The sequence below is a fragment of the Colius striatus genome, chromosome Z, assembly GCF_028858725.1.
Source record: "Colius striatus isolate bColStr4 chromosome Z, bColStr4.1.hap1, whole genome shotgun sequence".
In the NCBI taxonomy this organism is placed as follows: domain Eukaryota; kingdom Metazoa; phylum Chordata; class Aves; order Coliiformes; family Coliidae; genus Colius; species Colius striatus.
In genome coordinates, this window is record NC_084790.1 from 76,090,319 (window position 1) to 76,106,252 (window position 15,934).

A 15,934-nucleotide genomic window follows, 5' to 3' on the forward strand; every position below is an offset into this window, starting at 1 on the left:
TGTAGGATGGTTATTCTGCTCCCAAATGCACATATCTGACCTTTCTGAGACTGTAATTCAGCACTGTCCTGCAGCAGGCTATAAGTAGTCTCAGAAGGACTCTGCCAGTCACAGCAAATTCTTTGTTTCAAATCTCATGCCATGTCTCCTTCCATCCCATCCCATCCCATCCCATCCCATCCCATCCCATCCCATCCCATCCCATCCCATCCCATCCCATCCCATCTCCCTCCCACTTTTGCTGACTGTCTTTTTGAGCATCTCACTGTCAGTATGTGATGCAGCTTTTGGTATCACCTTTGAGCAGTGGCACAGGTGCCACCTCACATCCAACACCCAGGAGATCATCCATCTCTTTGCCAGCAGAGAAATCCTAGCCCATACTTCTGGTCTTGGCTGGACTGTTATTCTGTGTGTACAAGTAACTGAAACCTGCCATGGTGCGTCAGTAGCTCTGTCCTCCTACCAGAAAAAAGAATTGCTGTATCCATTGAAAGGCAGCTCCTTGGGAAAGGGCAAGTCATTGTATGCTGTATTAGGCAACTAAAATCGCTGCCCCTAAGGGAGGTTATTATGCAAGCTAAGAGCCAAAATCTCCTTTCACCTTAAAGCAATAATTGCCCCCTTTTTGCAACCACGAGAGATGAAGGAACCATGCAACAAGTTTCTCAGTTTGCAGGTGCTGTACCTGGGCAAAGTCTCACTGGCTAACGAGAACAGGATTATTTTTTATAGCAGCAGTATCGCAGAATTTGCCACTCATAATACAGAAGTGCCTGGCTGGGATCAGAGCTGCACTGAACAAGTTCTACCCATAAACAAAGCCATGGATCTTTACTCAACGAGCTCAATATTTAATATGGATCAGAGGTTATGTAGGTGAATGGAAGAGCCATATGACAGGTCTGAGGTTCGCACTGGTTAAACGTCTATATTTCACAGCCCGTCTGGGATGCAGACAAAAGAGAAAGCCTTGCACCTGAGTGTCAAGCTAGCGCTGTAATATGGCTGGTGCCAGCATGCCAGCTGCTCTGTGGCATGAAACTGAAGCCCATCCCTGCCCTGAACCACAGCCAGAGCCTGTCAGGGTGCAGCAAGCGTGGCTGGGGCAGGAGGAGTGGTGAGAACGTGGTGGGATGGTAAATGGGGAAGGGAAAGGATTCAGACAAGCCCTGCCCAGAGCAGGAACATGCCCAGCTGCCTGGCAAACAAACCTGGTTTTTATTGTTAGCTGAAAGGAGGGGCTCTCCAGTACTCCATACTGCAAACTGGCATATTTTGGACATGTAGGTGTCCCCTGCTCCACAGGGCCTCTCTGGCTGCTGTGGCTGAGGAGGATTTATGTTGGCAATCACAGGTATTTTCATCTCTGAAATGGTGAAGTTTGCTCTGAGTGTGAGGGATTTCATTTAAAAAGAACTGCGGCAAAGATCATTCAGAGATGCCATCACAAATGGGTTTAACCCTATTCCCTCCTGCCTGTTTCTCCATTATTAAATAAAGATCCTTCTCATTATGCCTTTTTGCATTAAAAAAAAAAAAAAGAGAAGAATCCTCCTTTCTCCTGAAGAAACTAAATGTAAGAAATACACTTGTGTGGTCACAGATTGTAACTTTGGTGGTTGGTGCTGAGCTCAGCCTTCTGCTAGCACTAAACAAACATTACATTTCAGGTGGAATTTCCCACACAGGTAAAATATTTCCTATGTCCCTGGTATTAATGCAAAATGATTTTTTTTCCCTGGCATCACTAACAGAGGGCTCAGTTAGGAGATACACCTACAGATCTCCATTTTCAAGGAGCAGGTGTGAGGTCTGAGAGTGAATTGGAATTATTTCTGCCTCAGGTGCAGTACAGTTTTCATATGAAGTTCAATATTACAGCCTGTTTTTTTCTAAAATCAGTATTTGATATCAACACCGTAAAGTGAGAGAAAACAGGAAAAGAGAGCTGCAAAAGCATGCCTCAGATTTTCCCAGTATGTACCACACTTGTGGTCAACAGTACTCTTGGGAGACAGGCCTGGATGAAGTGATACATAGCCCTAAAATGGGGAAAAAAATCTGCTTTAGGTTATTCTGGGAAAGAACGGAGGCTGTCTCATCTCCCCCTTTCCCTGTCTTTTGCAATAATACTGTTCTGGTTTTCCTTCATTTCCTCCTGCTGGTAATGTCTCACTCACCTGCCTTGGGTCTGGGTAAGGACAGGAGGGACTCGCTACATCTCAAGTGCCATGCAACAGATTACTCCTCAAAACCCATCTATGTCCTCTCATGTTTGATTTTAATCCTCTTCAGACTGAAAGTATGCAATATGGTAGCGGTAGAAATTGTCTGTTATTCATTTTGGAAAAAGTAACAGGTTTTTTTCAAGCTGGTTTAGAATTTTTTATCCCTTTTTTATCCTGTTTTTTTGTAACAGTATTCACCACATTTTGACCAAGACCAGCATGCCAAATGAAGCAGCTGAAATAGCAGTTTTACAAAATGGTCTGACAGTGACTGGCTGGCACATATAATGTCCTTCACTAGAAAACAATATCTCCTGGACATGCTGGTAATGCCACAGCTTGACACAATTGCATGTGTCCTTAATAACAGCAATACTCAGCGATAGGAAGTGATGCAAAAATCATAAAAATAAATACAGCTCTTGAACAGACTCTGAGAAGTTTTTCAGTTCATAGTTATTATTCTCATGGGAAATTATGTAAAAATAAATACATTTTTCAGGTTCAATGTCTGCTGTGATGAGGTGTTTCTTATCAGATCTGAATGGGAGTCCCAGAAGGCAGCTGAGCTTTATGTCTGCAGAGCCAGTCTGTCTTCTCCATGGGGTGCTGCTACCCTTGCCAAGCTCTGCCCATAGTTTGGCTGCTCAAAACCCAGCTGCCCTGCAGAGAAGCCTGTTCCTTACATCAAGAGGGAAAACCCAATGGAGTTTTCCAAAAGCCTTGGCTCAGTTTATATCCTTCCTCTTTGTCTCACAGTGCTCCTAGGCTGGGCTTGTGGAGTCAAAGCTACAGCAACGACTGCTCTTGCCATCAACTGGAAACACACACCTGGGAGTAAGGTCATTTGTGTAGATGAGTTCTCCCTATTTCTGTTTGTTTCGTAGATAGTGCTTGACCACCCCCATCCTTGAGCTATGAAGCTCCAGTGCTGAGTTGAGCTGCTGTAAGATCAAGCCAGGAAGCAGAGACATCACACATCTATCAGCCAGCAGCAAAGCATGATCCTCATTTTTCACCACACCATGGATCAAAGTGTCTCCATTCCTCTCTGTTTTGACGGTGTTCATTATAGGCTAAACCTTAGTGTGAAAGAGCTCAGGCGTCTTTTCTGCTGAAACACTACTGCTGCTTATCTAAGAGATATAATTCTCCACTTTGGCTTGGAGAGCTTCACTAAGGTTAGGTCAGGTAGAAACCAGTTTCTTCCAGTAGTCTTTGTGTGTCTGACTTGACTGTACACGTGACTGCCCTGTGAAGCTGAATTTTAGTTACATCCCTGATTCCTTGCATAAAGAACACAAAACTACAAAAAAACAAAACTACAAAAAAGAAACTTAGACCACATAACCTATCTTCTTAAATTACACCTATCCTGGAGAAAAATCTCTTAATTTTGCCTGCATCTCAGCTCATGTGGAAACAACCACGTCTTTCTGGTGAGAAATAGCAATATATTACTGGTTCTCGGGGGAGCAATCCTGAGCTCAGTATGAGCAGCTGATGCCTGAGGTAATCCTTTCCCTCCCATGAAAGTCATACCATGACCATGGCTCTGCAGTAAGTTTAGCTGTCAACCAACTTTGTTTTTCTGGAATAGAAATCTGGTATTTCCATGAGCAGTGCTGTCCCTCCGAGATAAGTGCCTGAGATGTTCCCTGCAGCAGAGCCTTGCCCGCTCCCAGGCAACACAGTCCTACCGACTTCTCCAAATACAGAGCCTTATAAACTCCTGGATTAAAATAGCACTTCGACCTTGCCATTTGCTCCAGTGAAACGTTTGCAAGGAGCAACCATAGTCCTTTCAGCTGTAGGGCTGCATGGCAAAGTAATAAAAAATAAAAGGGGAGGGAAAAAAGCTCTTTTAGCTTCCTGCTATGGGAGGTCCTCATTCCCTGGTCACCTCAGCTTTCCTTATCCTTCTCTGAACTTCCTCCAGTTTGAATTCATTCGTTTTGAACTGGTGATCAGCAGCATATTAAATAATTTTTTCCTTGTAAAGTATATGGTTTATCTCTAGGGAGATCTGAGTTTCTTAGAGGCTTGGTTGACAAGGAAGGCTGAATATTTCTCTGCTATAGAACAGGTATAGGGCCAGGAAAACAGGGGTTTTTTCCTAATACAGTAACACAATCTTTTTGATAACCAGGACAGATAATGCTTTACAACTGCAGATGTCCTATGTGGATGGTGGCACGTGGAGAAGCTTGTGCTCCCTCATCTCCAAAGCCAAGAGGGAGAACAGATCTCAGGCCGGCAGAGATTCTTCCCCAGGAGCAATCCCAACCTTCTCTCCTGGGACTATGACAGCAACAAACAGATTCCTTTGTCTTAAAAATCATGCCTCATGATCTGTCTTGTGCCAGGGAGGGGAAACAGCAGCACAACTGCAGACATAAACCCTTTGAGAAATGCTGTTTGGTCTCTGTAGCTCAGAGAGATTGGAAAAAAAACCAATTTCATGTCAAAGTACAAGCAGGGGACTGATCTCTGCATTCATCAAATGCAGGGAGGAACACCCTAGAAAAGAAAGACTGGAGACTTTCCCTCTTCACAGCACCCATGGACCTGGATCTTGACCAGAGATCACACCCTGGGCCTGGAGGTGAAGCAATAAAACACAAGACTGGGTTCAGTGGCTCTTGCTGCAAAGCTTGATGAAGATCCATCGTAAGACAAAGCTATCTCACTTTACTGATACACTAGCAGCTCTCCTGCTAGACTTCTACCTAGAATTCATCTCTTCAGAGATTTCTGCTGCAAAGCGCAGCCAGAATTGTGCTGAAAAGGGTGGTTGCTTCCTATTTTCACATCCATTTATTTGGGTGTCACGTGGAACTGGGAAGAAGAGACTTATGTAGGCTTTGTTTTCTCCTCCAGAGTTAGTGTTCCCTTCATGAGCTTTTGGGATCCTCTCAGGGCGCATCTGCTCTTCTTCACAACTTTCACTGAAGAGAGTACTGGTGTATCAACATGTTCCATCATCACAAGTCTGCATCAGACCTTCAAACTAATTTATAGTTATAACCTGAGAGAAGGCACTCTGCATTGCTCATCCAGCTACTCCCCCTAAAAATCCTTGGAGAAAAAAGCACCAAAACTCAACTTCCCCAAGCCGGATACGTGCCTGAGAGAGCACAAACTTTGCAGCCTGTTCCATTGCAGTGTTCCCTGTTCACTGGCACATAGTTTGCAGCATTCCTCCAAGGTAGTGTGAAATGCAGGAACTGTAAATAAAGAGTATCTTTCCCTGCCTGCTCTTCGGGTGTAGGACATGCTCGCAAGCATGATCTCACAGGCTTGCATGTGTGCCCTATTTACATTCCTTAGCTTATCACCCATGACAGTGGCACTACCAGACTGCACTCACCTTTCAATTTCTTCTTTCCAAATTTTAATCCAAATAGAGACATCCCAAAACTTTATTTTAGTGCAACTCCATGGAACTTCTGCAAGAGAAAAGAGAAGGTAGTTCACAATGAGGGTTTTTAATCCTACAGCATGACATAACGCAGCACATACGTTTAATCCTGTGCACATTAAAGGTGAGAACTAAACCCCTAACAGCTACAGTTCATCAAGTAGCGTGTCTTAAAGTTCAAAACCATCTCAAGTTTGCAAGTTGCACTACATCAGTGTGTACTACTAAGAAAGAGCTGGTGGAGGAGAGACTGAAAAGGTCATTCCTATTACCTTGGCCTGTACAAAAAGCAGAAATACATGCACCAGGCTTATATTAGGGTACAGAGGAACTTTGTGACTACCCAGAGCAAGATCAGTCTCCCTGAAGAGGAGGAAGCAGCGGGAAACACTGGTTTCCTGTACATCTGCCTATGCTCAACACGTGCTGAATCACACTGCTGTCCATCTGCTCCTCACCCTCTACATTTATGGTAGAATAGGCTGTACGGCTCTGAGTAAAATTTCTCTCCCACTGGCTCCAAACTTTCTGGACCAGAAGCCTAAAACCAGGCATCAGAAATGTATTTAAGGCACTAAGTATACTCTGATACGTAAAGGAACGGAACATTAAACAAAATAACATAAAAATCTGTTGGTAATGAAACTTTCAGTGTTCCGAGGACCAGTTTATTTAAAGGACTTAATGACGACATTGGTGCTGATCTCTCATGAGGATCCATGAGCATGTGAAGAGCTAGTGTTGTCTGAATCAACAGGAATGCTGTACCAGATGCTTAATTGGCCAGCAGAGCCAAGATGAGACATTTGAGGGAATAGTAGTCCATCTAGAACAAGTTTTCTAGGTGACAGAAGGAAATGTTTGCATGTTACCCTGTGCTACCCATGCAGAGCAAGGGTGTCTAAGAAGATAAGTATAGTAAATATACACTATTCTAGAGACACACAAATGGGAATACAAATGCAAGCTTGATACAATATTGCTGGGCCATGCCCAGTGTAAGCTTGGGAGCTGGGGCTCTTGAGCTTGGAGAAGAAGAGACTGAAGGATGACCTCATTAATGTTTACAAATACATAAATGGCAGGTGTCAAGAGGATGCAGCCAGGCTCTTCTCAGTGACATCCAATGGTAGTAGGACAAGGGGCAACGGATACAAGATGGAACATAAGAGGTTCCAAAGAAACACATGGAAGAATTTCTTCACTGTTAACGTGAGGGAGCACTGGAATAGGCTGCCCAGATGGCTTGTGGAGTCTCCTCCTCTGGAGACATTCAAAACCCACCCGGACAAGCTCTTGTGTGACCTACTCTAGGTGGCCTTGTTCTGGCAGGGGGGTCGGACTAGATGATTGTTCAAAATCTCTTCCAATCTTTAGGATTCTGTGATTCTATGATTCACACCTTTTCCAAAAATGAAGGCAAACTTTAAGGAAAAAAATACAATAATTGCATATAACAAACATTTCTTCTCTGATTTCTACATTTAACAGCTCCAATTCAATGAGCCTGAGATAAGGCAAAGAGCAGCAGATAAATGTCAGGCAGACAGTCAAGTGCTGCACACCATGCACACGGCATGGCCCCAGCACAGTGGTCCCTGTTGCTCACCACAGTGTATGGGATCCTCTCTGCTGACAGTGCCAGAGTGTGAAATTTTTCCTATTCACTCATATAGATCCACCTATTTCTGCTCAGCAGGACAAATGCTTGGGCGCAACACCTCTCCCCAAAATTTCCCCTGTCCATGGAACTAAACCAATTCAAGTTACGATACTCAACGGAACAACCTAGAGCTTTCACAGTCCTGCTGACCAACCTTATGTTCCATCCTAAGTGACCTCACTCTATTATTTTCAATGTAATTTCTTCCATGTTTTAGAATTGTTATTATGTCTTACAAAACCTTCCTAACTAGGACTGAGAGCTCCCATAAACCAGTGAGAGGAGCAAGACACACTACTAACGCACTCAGAGCTAAAGACCTCAGTTTTCCTAGAGTGCCAAGAGCCACAGATCTGATAATCACTGCCCGCTGGCAGCACAAGGATGATAAAGGTTGGCTGGTTGTAATCATCATATGGCTGTACTGCCAAACTCTGGATTTTGCTGTATTTGTCAAAAGGTTTAGAAAAACTATCTGCAGCTTCCAAACCTCTGCCAGCTGTATACTCAATTGACGAGGCATATAATTTCATCAGAGGAGGAAAAAACATGTTTATATTGTGGGGTAGCAAAGAGAGGGTGGTTATAAGTGTTCTTTCAGTAGTAATAATGAAACAAACAATAATGTTAAGATCTGCATCTCACAAACAAAAACCTAAAACTTCCTTCAGTTCTGACACATGGCTTTTGTTAATTACTCTGATTCTTTAATTGCTGGTTTCTAATGTAGTTGCGTCAGAACTGACAGCAACAGAAATGCAGTGTGACTAGAAAACTTCAAGAATACCCTATTGTGGCATGGAGAGTTATTTTAATTCCTTCCACTTCTCAGTTCATTTGATTAGGATTGCATTCATTACATTTGCTGCTGAGTGAAGATGTTCACGATGTTACCATCATGGCCAGCATAAATATCTGTACAGGCTCACCATTCCCATGAAACCTTGTCTTTTAGGGCAGACATGAGTGAGAATTTTGCCATATCCATTTGTATCAATTACCTCTTCAGTATGTAATTCCCATTAAGTATAGCTGCTTACTTAGTTAAAGCCCAGCAGTTACGAATCCTTCCCAAGTTGACCTGATCCTTTGCGCAAAACTCATTTCCTGGCTTGCCCAAACCACAATGTCATTTCAGAATGTGTCAGCATTCAGTGGGCACACACACAATGGCATTAAGGGCTTAACACACCCCTATTGCACTGAGGTGTACCCTTTATTCTAATAATATTGCAAATATCTTCCTTTACTACTTTGTTATTGACTCACACATCTAATCTTCATCCTCATTTTCCTAGCAGGCCCCTCTCACACTGGCTATAGGTCCTGTGTGTATCTAACTGCTCACTCTCCCGCAACCCTGACCCTGTTTTTGCCAGTACACCTTCACACTTTCATATGTCTGTTTTTCAGTCTGAGAGTTCACTGATCATCAACTGCAGGTGCAAAAACCAACCTAAGCAAATGATGGTGGAGTTGTCACTTTTGGTGGTGCTACAGCACTTGCTCTGTGTGTGTTTGGTATCACAGTTCTACAGACAGATGTGGTCTCTTGGCTGACCTTAGCTGCCTTTCAGTCCAAAGTCTTTTTCTTGGGTTATTTTGGACTTTCAGTCCTATCTGCAGGGTCCAACATCTTTGCGCCTCTATCAACAATTTCCTTCAGGGTTTTGAAGTTGTTTAGTTGGTTGGTTGGGGTTTTTCTTTTCTTCCAGATTCCTCTTGAAATCAAAATTCACATCTTTGTTCAGTTCTCCTCATGCACCTCTCTATTTTTTGAATCTGAGATTCAGCTTCCCTTCAAAGTTGCAATGATGTGTCTTCAGCCTCTTATCACTCACATATATTGCTATGGTTTTGATTTCCTTTTGCACTTCTCTCTCATCTTTCATTTTCACATGGCACAAAGTACTTCTGAAATTTTGGTAAAACACTTTCACAGCCTCCTATTCCTCAATGAACTGAAAACCCATAAGCACATCAAAACTTTCTATAGTCAGGAAAAAATATCATTTTCCTGATGGCCTTAATTTTCACATTTGCCTTCATTTTCCTTGGCACCAGCTGTTTTCAGAGGCACAGTGAAGCACTGCCTCAATTTCTTCATGTTGCATCCCACAGTCTGTGGCAGCCCTTCTGGACTTTTTGTTGTTGTTCAATTTTTCCCTTGATTCTACTGTTGGTTTTTTTTTTCCTTTTTGATCTCTATTTGCCTCAGGTACTCTACAGTGTTCAGTAATCAACAGGGGCTCAGAGTATCTGAGTAACAACACAGGTCCAACAACTCTTCTGCTTAACAGGACGCATGTTACTTCCCCATGTTTCCAAACCCTATAGAAAAAATTAAAGCTCAAACTCATGTTTCCTCATTTATGGGGATTTGGGGGTATAAGCTATGAAAAAATTATCCCTTCTCACTATAGAAGGCTTTTGCATGTACGATGCTTTACAAACTGTCTATCTCTGTCTTACACTTGTGGAAAGACAATCCATCTGCTTTATAGCTACCAACAGTTTAATCACGGTCTCTGAGCACTTGAGTATCCACAGAGAGAAGGTCCTTGGATGGGTTTTGAATAGGGAAGGGATGCTTTCTTGTAACCCAAGCTCAGCCTTATTTGAGAGAGACAAGAGCAAGATTTGGCTAGAGAACATAACAGCAAAGCTTATCCTTTGCAAGGAGCAGATTGCAATGAGCTATGGCATGTGGAGTTTGCAAGGACTATACCTAATCTAAACTCATATTTGTTTAAGGGCTGTACTGGGAGGTGGAGGGAGGTATTTCCCATCACCCCAGTGATTAGTAGAAAACTGAGAAAAGACACAGCACGACTCAGATGGAGAGCAGATGTTGCTGCTGGAAAATATGGCTAGTTTCTTGGCCCCATTTTTCTGGACATCGCTACACAAAACATAATATTCAATGATAAATACCAATTAGAATATATTTGGTGCTTCTACTCTCCTCATCATATCCCTGTGACACTATGTGAAATTATCCATGTTAAATACAATCATTTTTGAAGGGTTATTTTTAAACCCAGATCCTAGGGTGTAGTTCAGTACAGATCAAAACTTTTGCCCAAGCACTGGTTGTAGAAGGTCTGAGAGCACAGCAAATAGTACTAGAAATAGGCACCTAGAGACCAGGAGAATTAGGCAGGAGAGCAAGATTTTTCCAGTCAGCTTGGCTATCAGACATAGCGTGGTATGTATACACCCTAAAAAACTCAACCAGCTCCGTCCAGGTCAGAATTCAGAAAGTGCACCATGCATCTACTCACGAGCTTCCCATGCCAGGTCAGTTTTTTCCCGTGAGAAACACTGACAAGTTTTTGAGTTGTTTTTAATCGTCTTGATTAAAATTAATTTGATTTCTACATCGGCTGATGTAGAAATCACAAATACTCACATGTCTTAGAATGTCTCTATTTTTCCAGGCTAAAATACTAAATATCCAACCAAAAGATCGGGAGAGGTTTGGGACTGCCTGTGCTGCCCGTTGCTTTTGGCAGAGTCATACTGTTAAATACCACAAGACAAACCAAATCAAAGTCACTACATTTCAGATAGATATTGTTTTAAGTCATATTTTGAGGCACAACTTGGAAAATATTAAGTGTTTTAAATTCCATTACATCCTCATAGTGACTGTTTTCTCCATGCCTTTGTTGCATGCTTGCTAAGGGGGTGCACGGGTCAGGTGCTAAGGCAGGAGAGTCACCTTGGCTCCCAAGTATCACAGAGAGGAACATCAAAATTGGTGCTCTGTTTGCTAATGCTCTGGCCAGAGCAATGTAAAGGCCTGGCACATGTGGTGGGGACTGACCCATGCCAAGGCATGTTTGCAAAGGGACTCCTTTAAACTTCTGGCTATTAACTGGTTGGTCAAATTACTCAGTTTTTTTTTTCTTTTAAAGACTACAATGCATTTGCTTTCCTCTATCAAAAGCAAACACAGAAATTTCATCCATTATAAATAATCAGTACTCATAGAATCATAGAATGGTAGAGTTCATCTTTTAACATTGAAATACATGAGCATTTGTATTTCTCCACCTCTCCTTACATCCTCTTGGGTCTGAACACCTCAAGAGCAAATAGGGCAGTAGCATGTGTTGTACTACTCCTATTGCTGTAGGACAGACAAGCTAAAATGAGTGGTTTTAATCCCAAAATGACACTCTTGGATTAAGTTTAAGAAGCTATAAATGGTCACTCTTGGTGTCAGGATATACCAAAGGTGTGGTGACTCGGTTTTAAATCGACTAGCTCAGTGCAGAGTTTGAAAGTATCCCTGAAATCTCCCCAGCTTTTTGCACACCTGAAGAGGTATCCCAGATGAAGTGAGCTAGCTCTCCAGCTAATTTTTTTTGGTGCTCTTCCAAGCTATACATACAGAAACCCATGAAACTGTATGCTGCTACTCTTACACTCAAATGTGCCAGTGTAATTAACTGTAATTGCTGGGAAACAGACTCAGTCTGCTATCTGCCACGCTTTAAAGTAACGATCCAATATCTTCCATCTGTCTTCATTAGAATACTCTTTAGACTGACACCAGAATGGCAGTCAAAATTTGCATTCATCTCCTTTGAGTGAGTTAGTTGTAACGCTCAAGTTACCGATCAACAGCTGCTGCAGAGTGAGCTCCCAGAAATACGGGCTGCAGTCAGCTCCCTCCGAAACAATGCAAACAATAGCAGCTCCCCGGGACGGCTGCTGCTGCTGCTTGAAATCAGGCACAGCTCGGCGCACTCCACCCAGAAGTCTGCCGGCTCTCTCGCGCTGAAAAGCCAGACCCCAAGCACTTTAAGCTTCGCAAAGCTCTTGCGCCTGGGAAAGAAAAAAAGGAAGCTTTCTGCCCCCCAAAACAGAGAGACAAAACAAACAAGCGGAAGGAAAGCATAAATCTTACCCTTGGAGGCTTGTAAAAGTCACAGCAACAAAGTTTCTGCCCTCCATAGCAGTCCGGTACACTCCTCTCTTCTCATTTACACGCAGTTTTATCCCCTCCCAAGACCGACGGCTCCGCTCGCAGTCACGGTGCCAGGACATTCATCTAAGAGGGCGAAGCTCCTTCGCGCTGTGGAACGGGCATCGCCTGCTTGTCTCCGAGACCCTTAAAATCCTCTGCCAACACGCTCTGACATGCAATGTCCTGCTCACTGAACTTACTACAAGTTCCCTACTTCTCACTTCAGTCACTGGGCTTGGCGCCTTGCCAAACTCTTCCTTTTTTTTTAATTCTGTTTCCTGTAGATAGGGAGAGTACAGTAGCTCCCTTAAAAATAAAATGCTTTGGCGCAACGAGCTGAGAAAAAATAAAGCAGAAAAGCAGAGCACCTGGGCATGGGGCATGCCAATTAATTCAGGAGGCAAGTGCTGCTCACCTTACCTACCTCCTGCTGACGTGGAAGCTTTCAGAAGGAAACCAAGTGAGTAAAAGAGACTAACATATCATATTGCTTTAAAAAAGGATGAACTTGATAACGGATCCATATCCCAGCAGCAGCCCCTCTCTCAGCATCCGTAATGCCGGAATCGGTTGGAACTCCTTAAGTCCAAAGACACTGTCCTAGGAAGCTGATCCCAAGGCTCCACCTCACCCACTTTCCAATAGTTCTGAGTAGCAAAAACTCTGCAGAGAAAAACCTCATAGAGCACAATTGCATAACTCAACCACAGAGCTTCCTTCAGCCAGCTGGAGGATTGTTTCGGTGCCGAAACATCAGAGCTGGCTCATCCCTCAGAGTATGACCTCTCCTTGGCCTTGGAGACATCACTGGCCTCACTGCTGACGAAGGATGCCTTCCTCACCAAAACCCCTCAGTGCTCTCACAATCCTCCCAACTGTCTCACTTCCCTTCAACAAACCAAATAACCACTTCTTTTTCCAAACTGTGGGACCCTTCACAATACAATGGCTTCCTGGTCCCCTGGCATTTTAACGACCAGGTACACCACTAGCCGAGAAACTGGGCCAACTTTAATCCACATCCTGCTTCCCTATACCAAAGAATTGCAATAGTTCTAAGATCACCACGTTCTATCCCTAAACTGCATTGATGGTGATGCCAGTCAGGAACGTGCCAATTTATTGCAGACAGCGAGAAAGTTTAACACAAAATATTTCTATACGTATTTATCTTTTTTTTTCCCTTCCTCTTTTGTGTTTTCCCACTGGATTTATGTGAACACTATTAGAATCAGCTTCAAACCTACAGACACTTGGAAGCATTCATCAGCTGATTAATTATGGTGACATGGGAGTCAAGGCTTTGATGAAGAGTATTTTCGAGAAGCTGACATTTTCTGAAGTCCTGTAAAGAGAAAAGCTATAAAGGGCCTTGGATGCTGCAGTGACAGCACTCCAGTGGTCACGAAGGCTGAAGTGTAGAGCAGCAATGAAGAAGACCTTAGAGCACCATAAGCAATTTCTGAAGGAAAAACAAGAGCCTATACCCCTTTGTAATGACTCCAGAGTTATTCTCTCAAGCTACACCTGTTTGAGAAAAACATTCATTGAATTAGTTTCCTAATTCCAACACAAATCATCCATACAAAAAGCCAACTTGGTACACAACACATAGGACTAAAATCATCAATAAAGACCCAGATCATTTTCAGATGATTTTGGACTGGAAAGCATCCAAATTGAGAAAGAATTTAGCCTGAAGTGGACATTTCTCCTGTTCTTACCACCCACCTGCATTTCAACAGCAAAAGCCACAAGTATCACCATCTCTTTTTCCCTGCAGCCAAAACTGGAAGGATCTGGGTTAATTTTGGTCCTTCCACATATTTTGAGAACCCTTAATTCTTACTTCATTCTGGAGTTTTCCTCCTTCATAGGAATTTCATCTGGTTTTCACTCACTCCCATTTTAATATGTTAGCTAGTGATGATTCATTCTATACTACTCCCACTGCCTTTGCTGCTGTCTTTATACCTATTTGTTTCCACTTTGACCATGTCCAAGGTAATTTTCTCCTTCCTAGAGCTTGATTCTCCTTTCTTTGACACAAGTGGACCTAGCCATAAAATCAGCTGACCTTGGGCCTGGGTTAGACTTTAAAATCCTTAAAACTGGGTAGCCTCTTTTGCTAATGATTTTTCTTGGAACTGAAATCCACCTCACATGCTTTATCAATGGCTTTTTACCTCAGAAATACTTTCCCAATGGACTTCAGTGAACCTGCTCACTTAGAGAAGCTCAGCACATGGGGACGCACAAGAGCTGGAGTGACTCACTGTTATGAACTTAGCACTGAGGTCTCTTGACCTTGCCTTACACTCTAGCCCCTGGATAGCATCTTCCCAGTTTGTGAACACATCAGGGAAGTCTACAGCCTGCAATGTCAATTACTTGTGTTTCAGTGCCCTTGTAAAGGTTGTACGTATGTGCTGGATGTCCTAGCTCCCACTACAGCCAGCATGGTTTAGGCAGAGATCCTGCTGGCCAGCTGCAGGAAGGCAGCAGTGAGTTTGCTGTGACCCATAGCTGTGGGAAGAAGTTCATTCCCTTGCTTCCAGTAAATAAGTTGCTTTCTTGGCCAGGCTGCTACCTCAAAACCATGGTGCTTCACCTTTGAATCTTTTACTTTCCCAACTGCCCACTAGTCACAAAGCCCTATCTTAGAGTGGAATGCATTTAAATGTGTGACATTGTGACTTTATCCTAGGGCTGTATCTGGAAGAATGACTTCCAGATACTCAGTCTGTGCTGTATTTCAGCTATGATCAAGATGCAAAACTGAAGACTTACTGGTGTTCAAGGGATGCCCTCAACCCAAGTCTCCAGACCAGATTCTCTTTTCTTTCAACCAGCAAGGCTGAGAGACCACAGAACCCTCTCTGGAACACACAAGACCCAATCATTCCTGGTGACCTAGTAAGGCCTTAAATGGCTTAATATATCCACAAGTTAACTGCAGAGGATAAGAGAGGATAGGAGAGAAACAGGAAAGAAGCACATCCTGGAGTATCCCACATTGTAGACTTAAACCAAATTACAATCTTTGCAAGAAGCCCTCCCTACGACAATGTTATTTCAAAAATTACTGTCAACCTAAATGCTTCTCCACCTATCCTATACAGCTTGAAGGAGGTACTGATGACCTTTGCTTTCCCTTACTGCCTTGTAACTGCAGTCAGACACTCCTGAATGCGAGGATCTTAACTGCTCCACCATGACTGTCAATTAAGCCAAGCTGGGGTGCCCTCACAGTCAGAACCAGTGCAATGTCCAGGGATCATTTCCACCCAGATAACCCCATCTCTAGCTCCCAAAAACAACACAAGTGCATTGCTCATACTAGCCATGGGAGTCACAGCTCCAGAAAATCCTTTCTAAACGGTGCTGAAGGGTTTCTTCTCAAACTCTCAAGGGTCAGCCTTAGCCCATCGAATCTCCTCCCACAGCTTTCCTCATCCCAACTTTTCTCCTTTCTCCTGACTTGTCCTGGTGAGTGAGGAGCTCCTTGTGCAGGGGAAGGCTAAGGAGCATAATTCACTTTAGGGACAACTGACATATCCCTTGGTATGACCACCTGCAATAGCTACAAGGGGTCTGATGGGCATCTTGTCCCAACTCCTTTGCTGTGGGAGACATTTTGC

The 15,934-nt window shown here is 43.3% G+C and overlaps 1 protein-coding gene across 2 annotated transcripts in view; it reads right to left on the reverse strand.

The window, feature by feature from the left end:
* LOC104557438 (phospholipid-transporting ATPase ID) overlaps positions 1-12,982 on the reverse strand; it is a 73,327-nt gene extending 60,345 nt beyond the window's left edge. For both annotated transcript variants that reach the window (XM_062019075.1, XM_062019077.1), the window contains exons 1-2: positions 12,234-12,982; positions 5,602-5,680 (exon numbers count right to left, since the gene is read on the reverse strand). In XM_062019075.1, the coding sequence (XP_061875059.1) occupies positions 5,602-5,644 (43 nt within the window). In that variant the 5' untranslated portion in view covers positions 5,645-5,680; positions 12,234-12,982. The remainder of the gene's footprint in view (positions 1-5,601; positions 5,681-12,233) is intronic.
* Between the last annotated feature and the right edge of the window lie 2,952 nt (positions 12,983-15,934).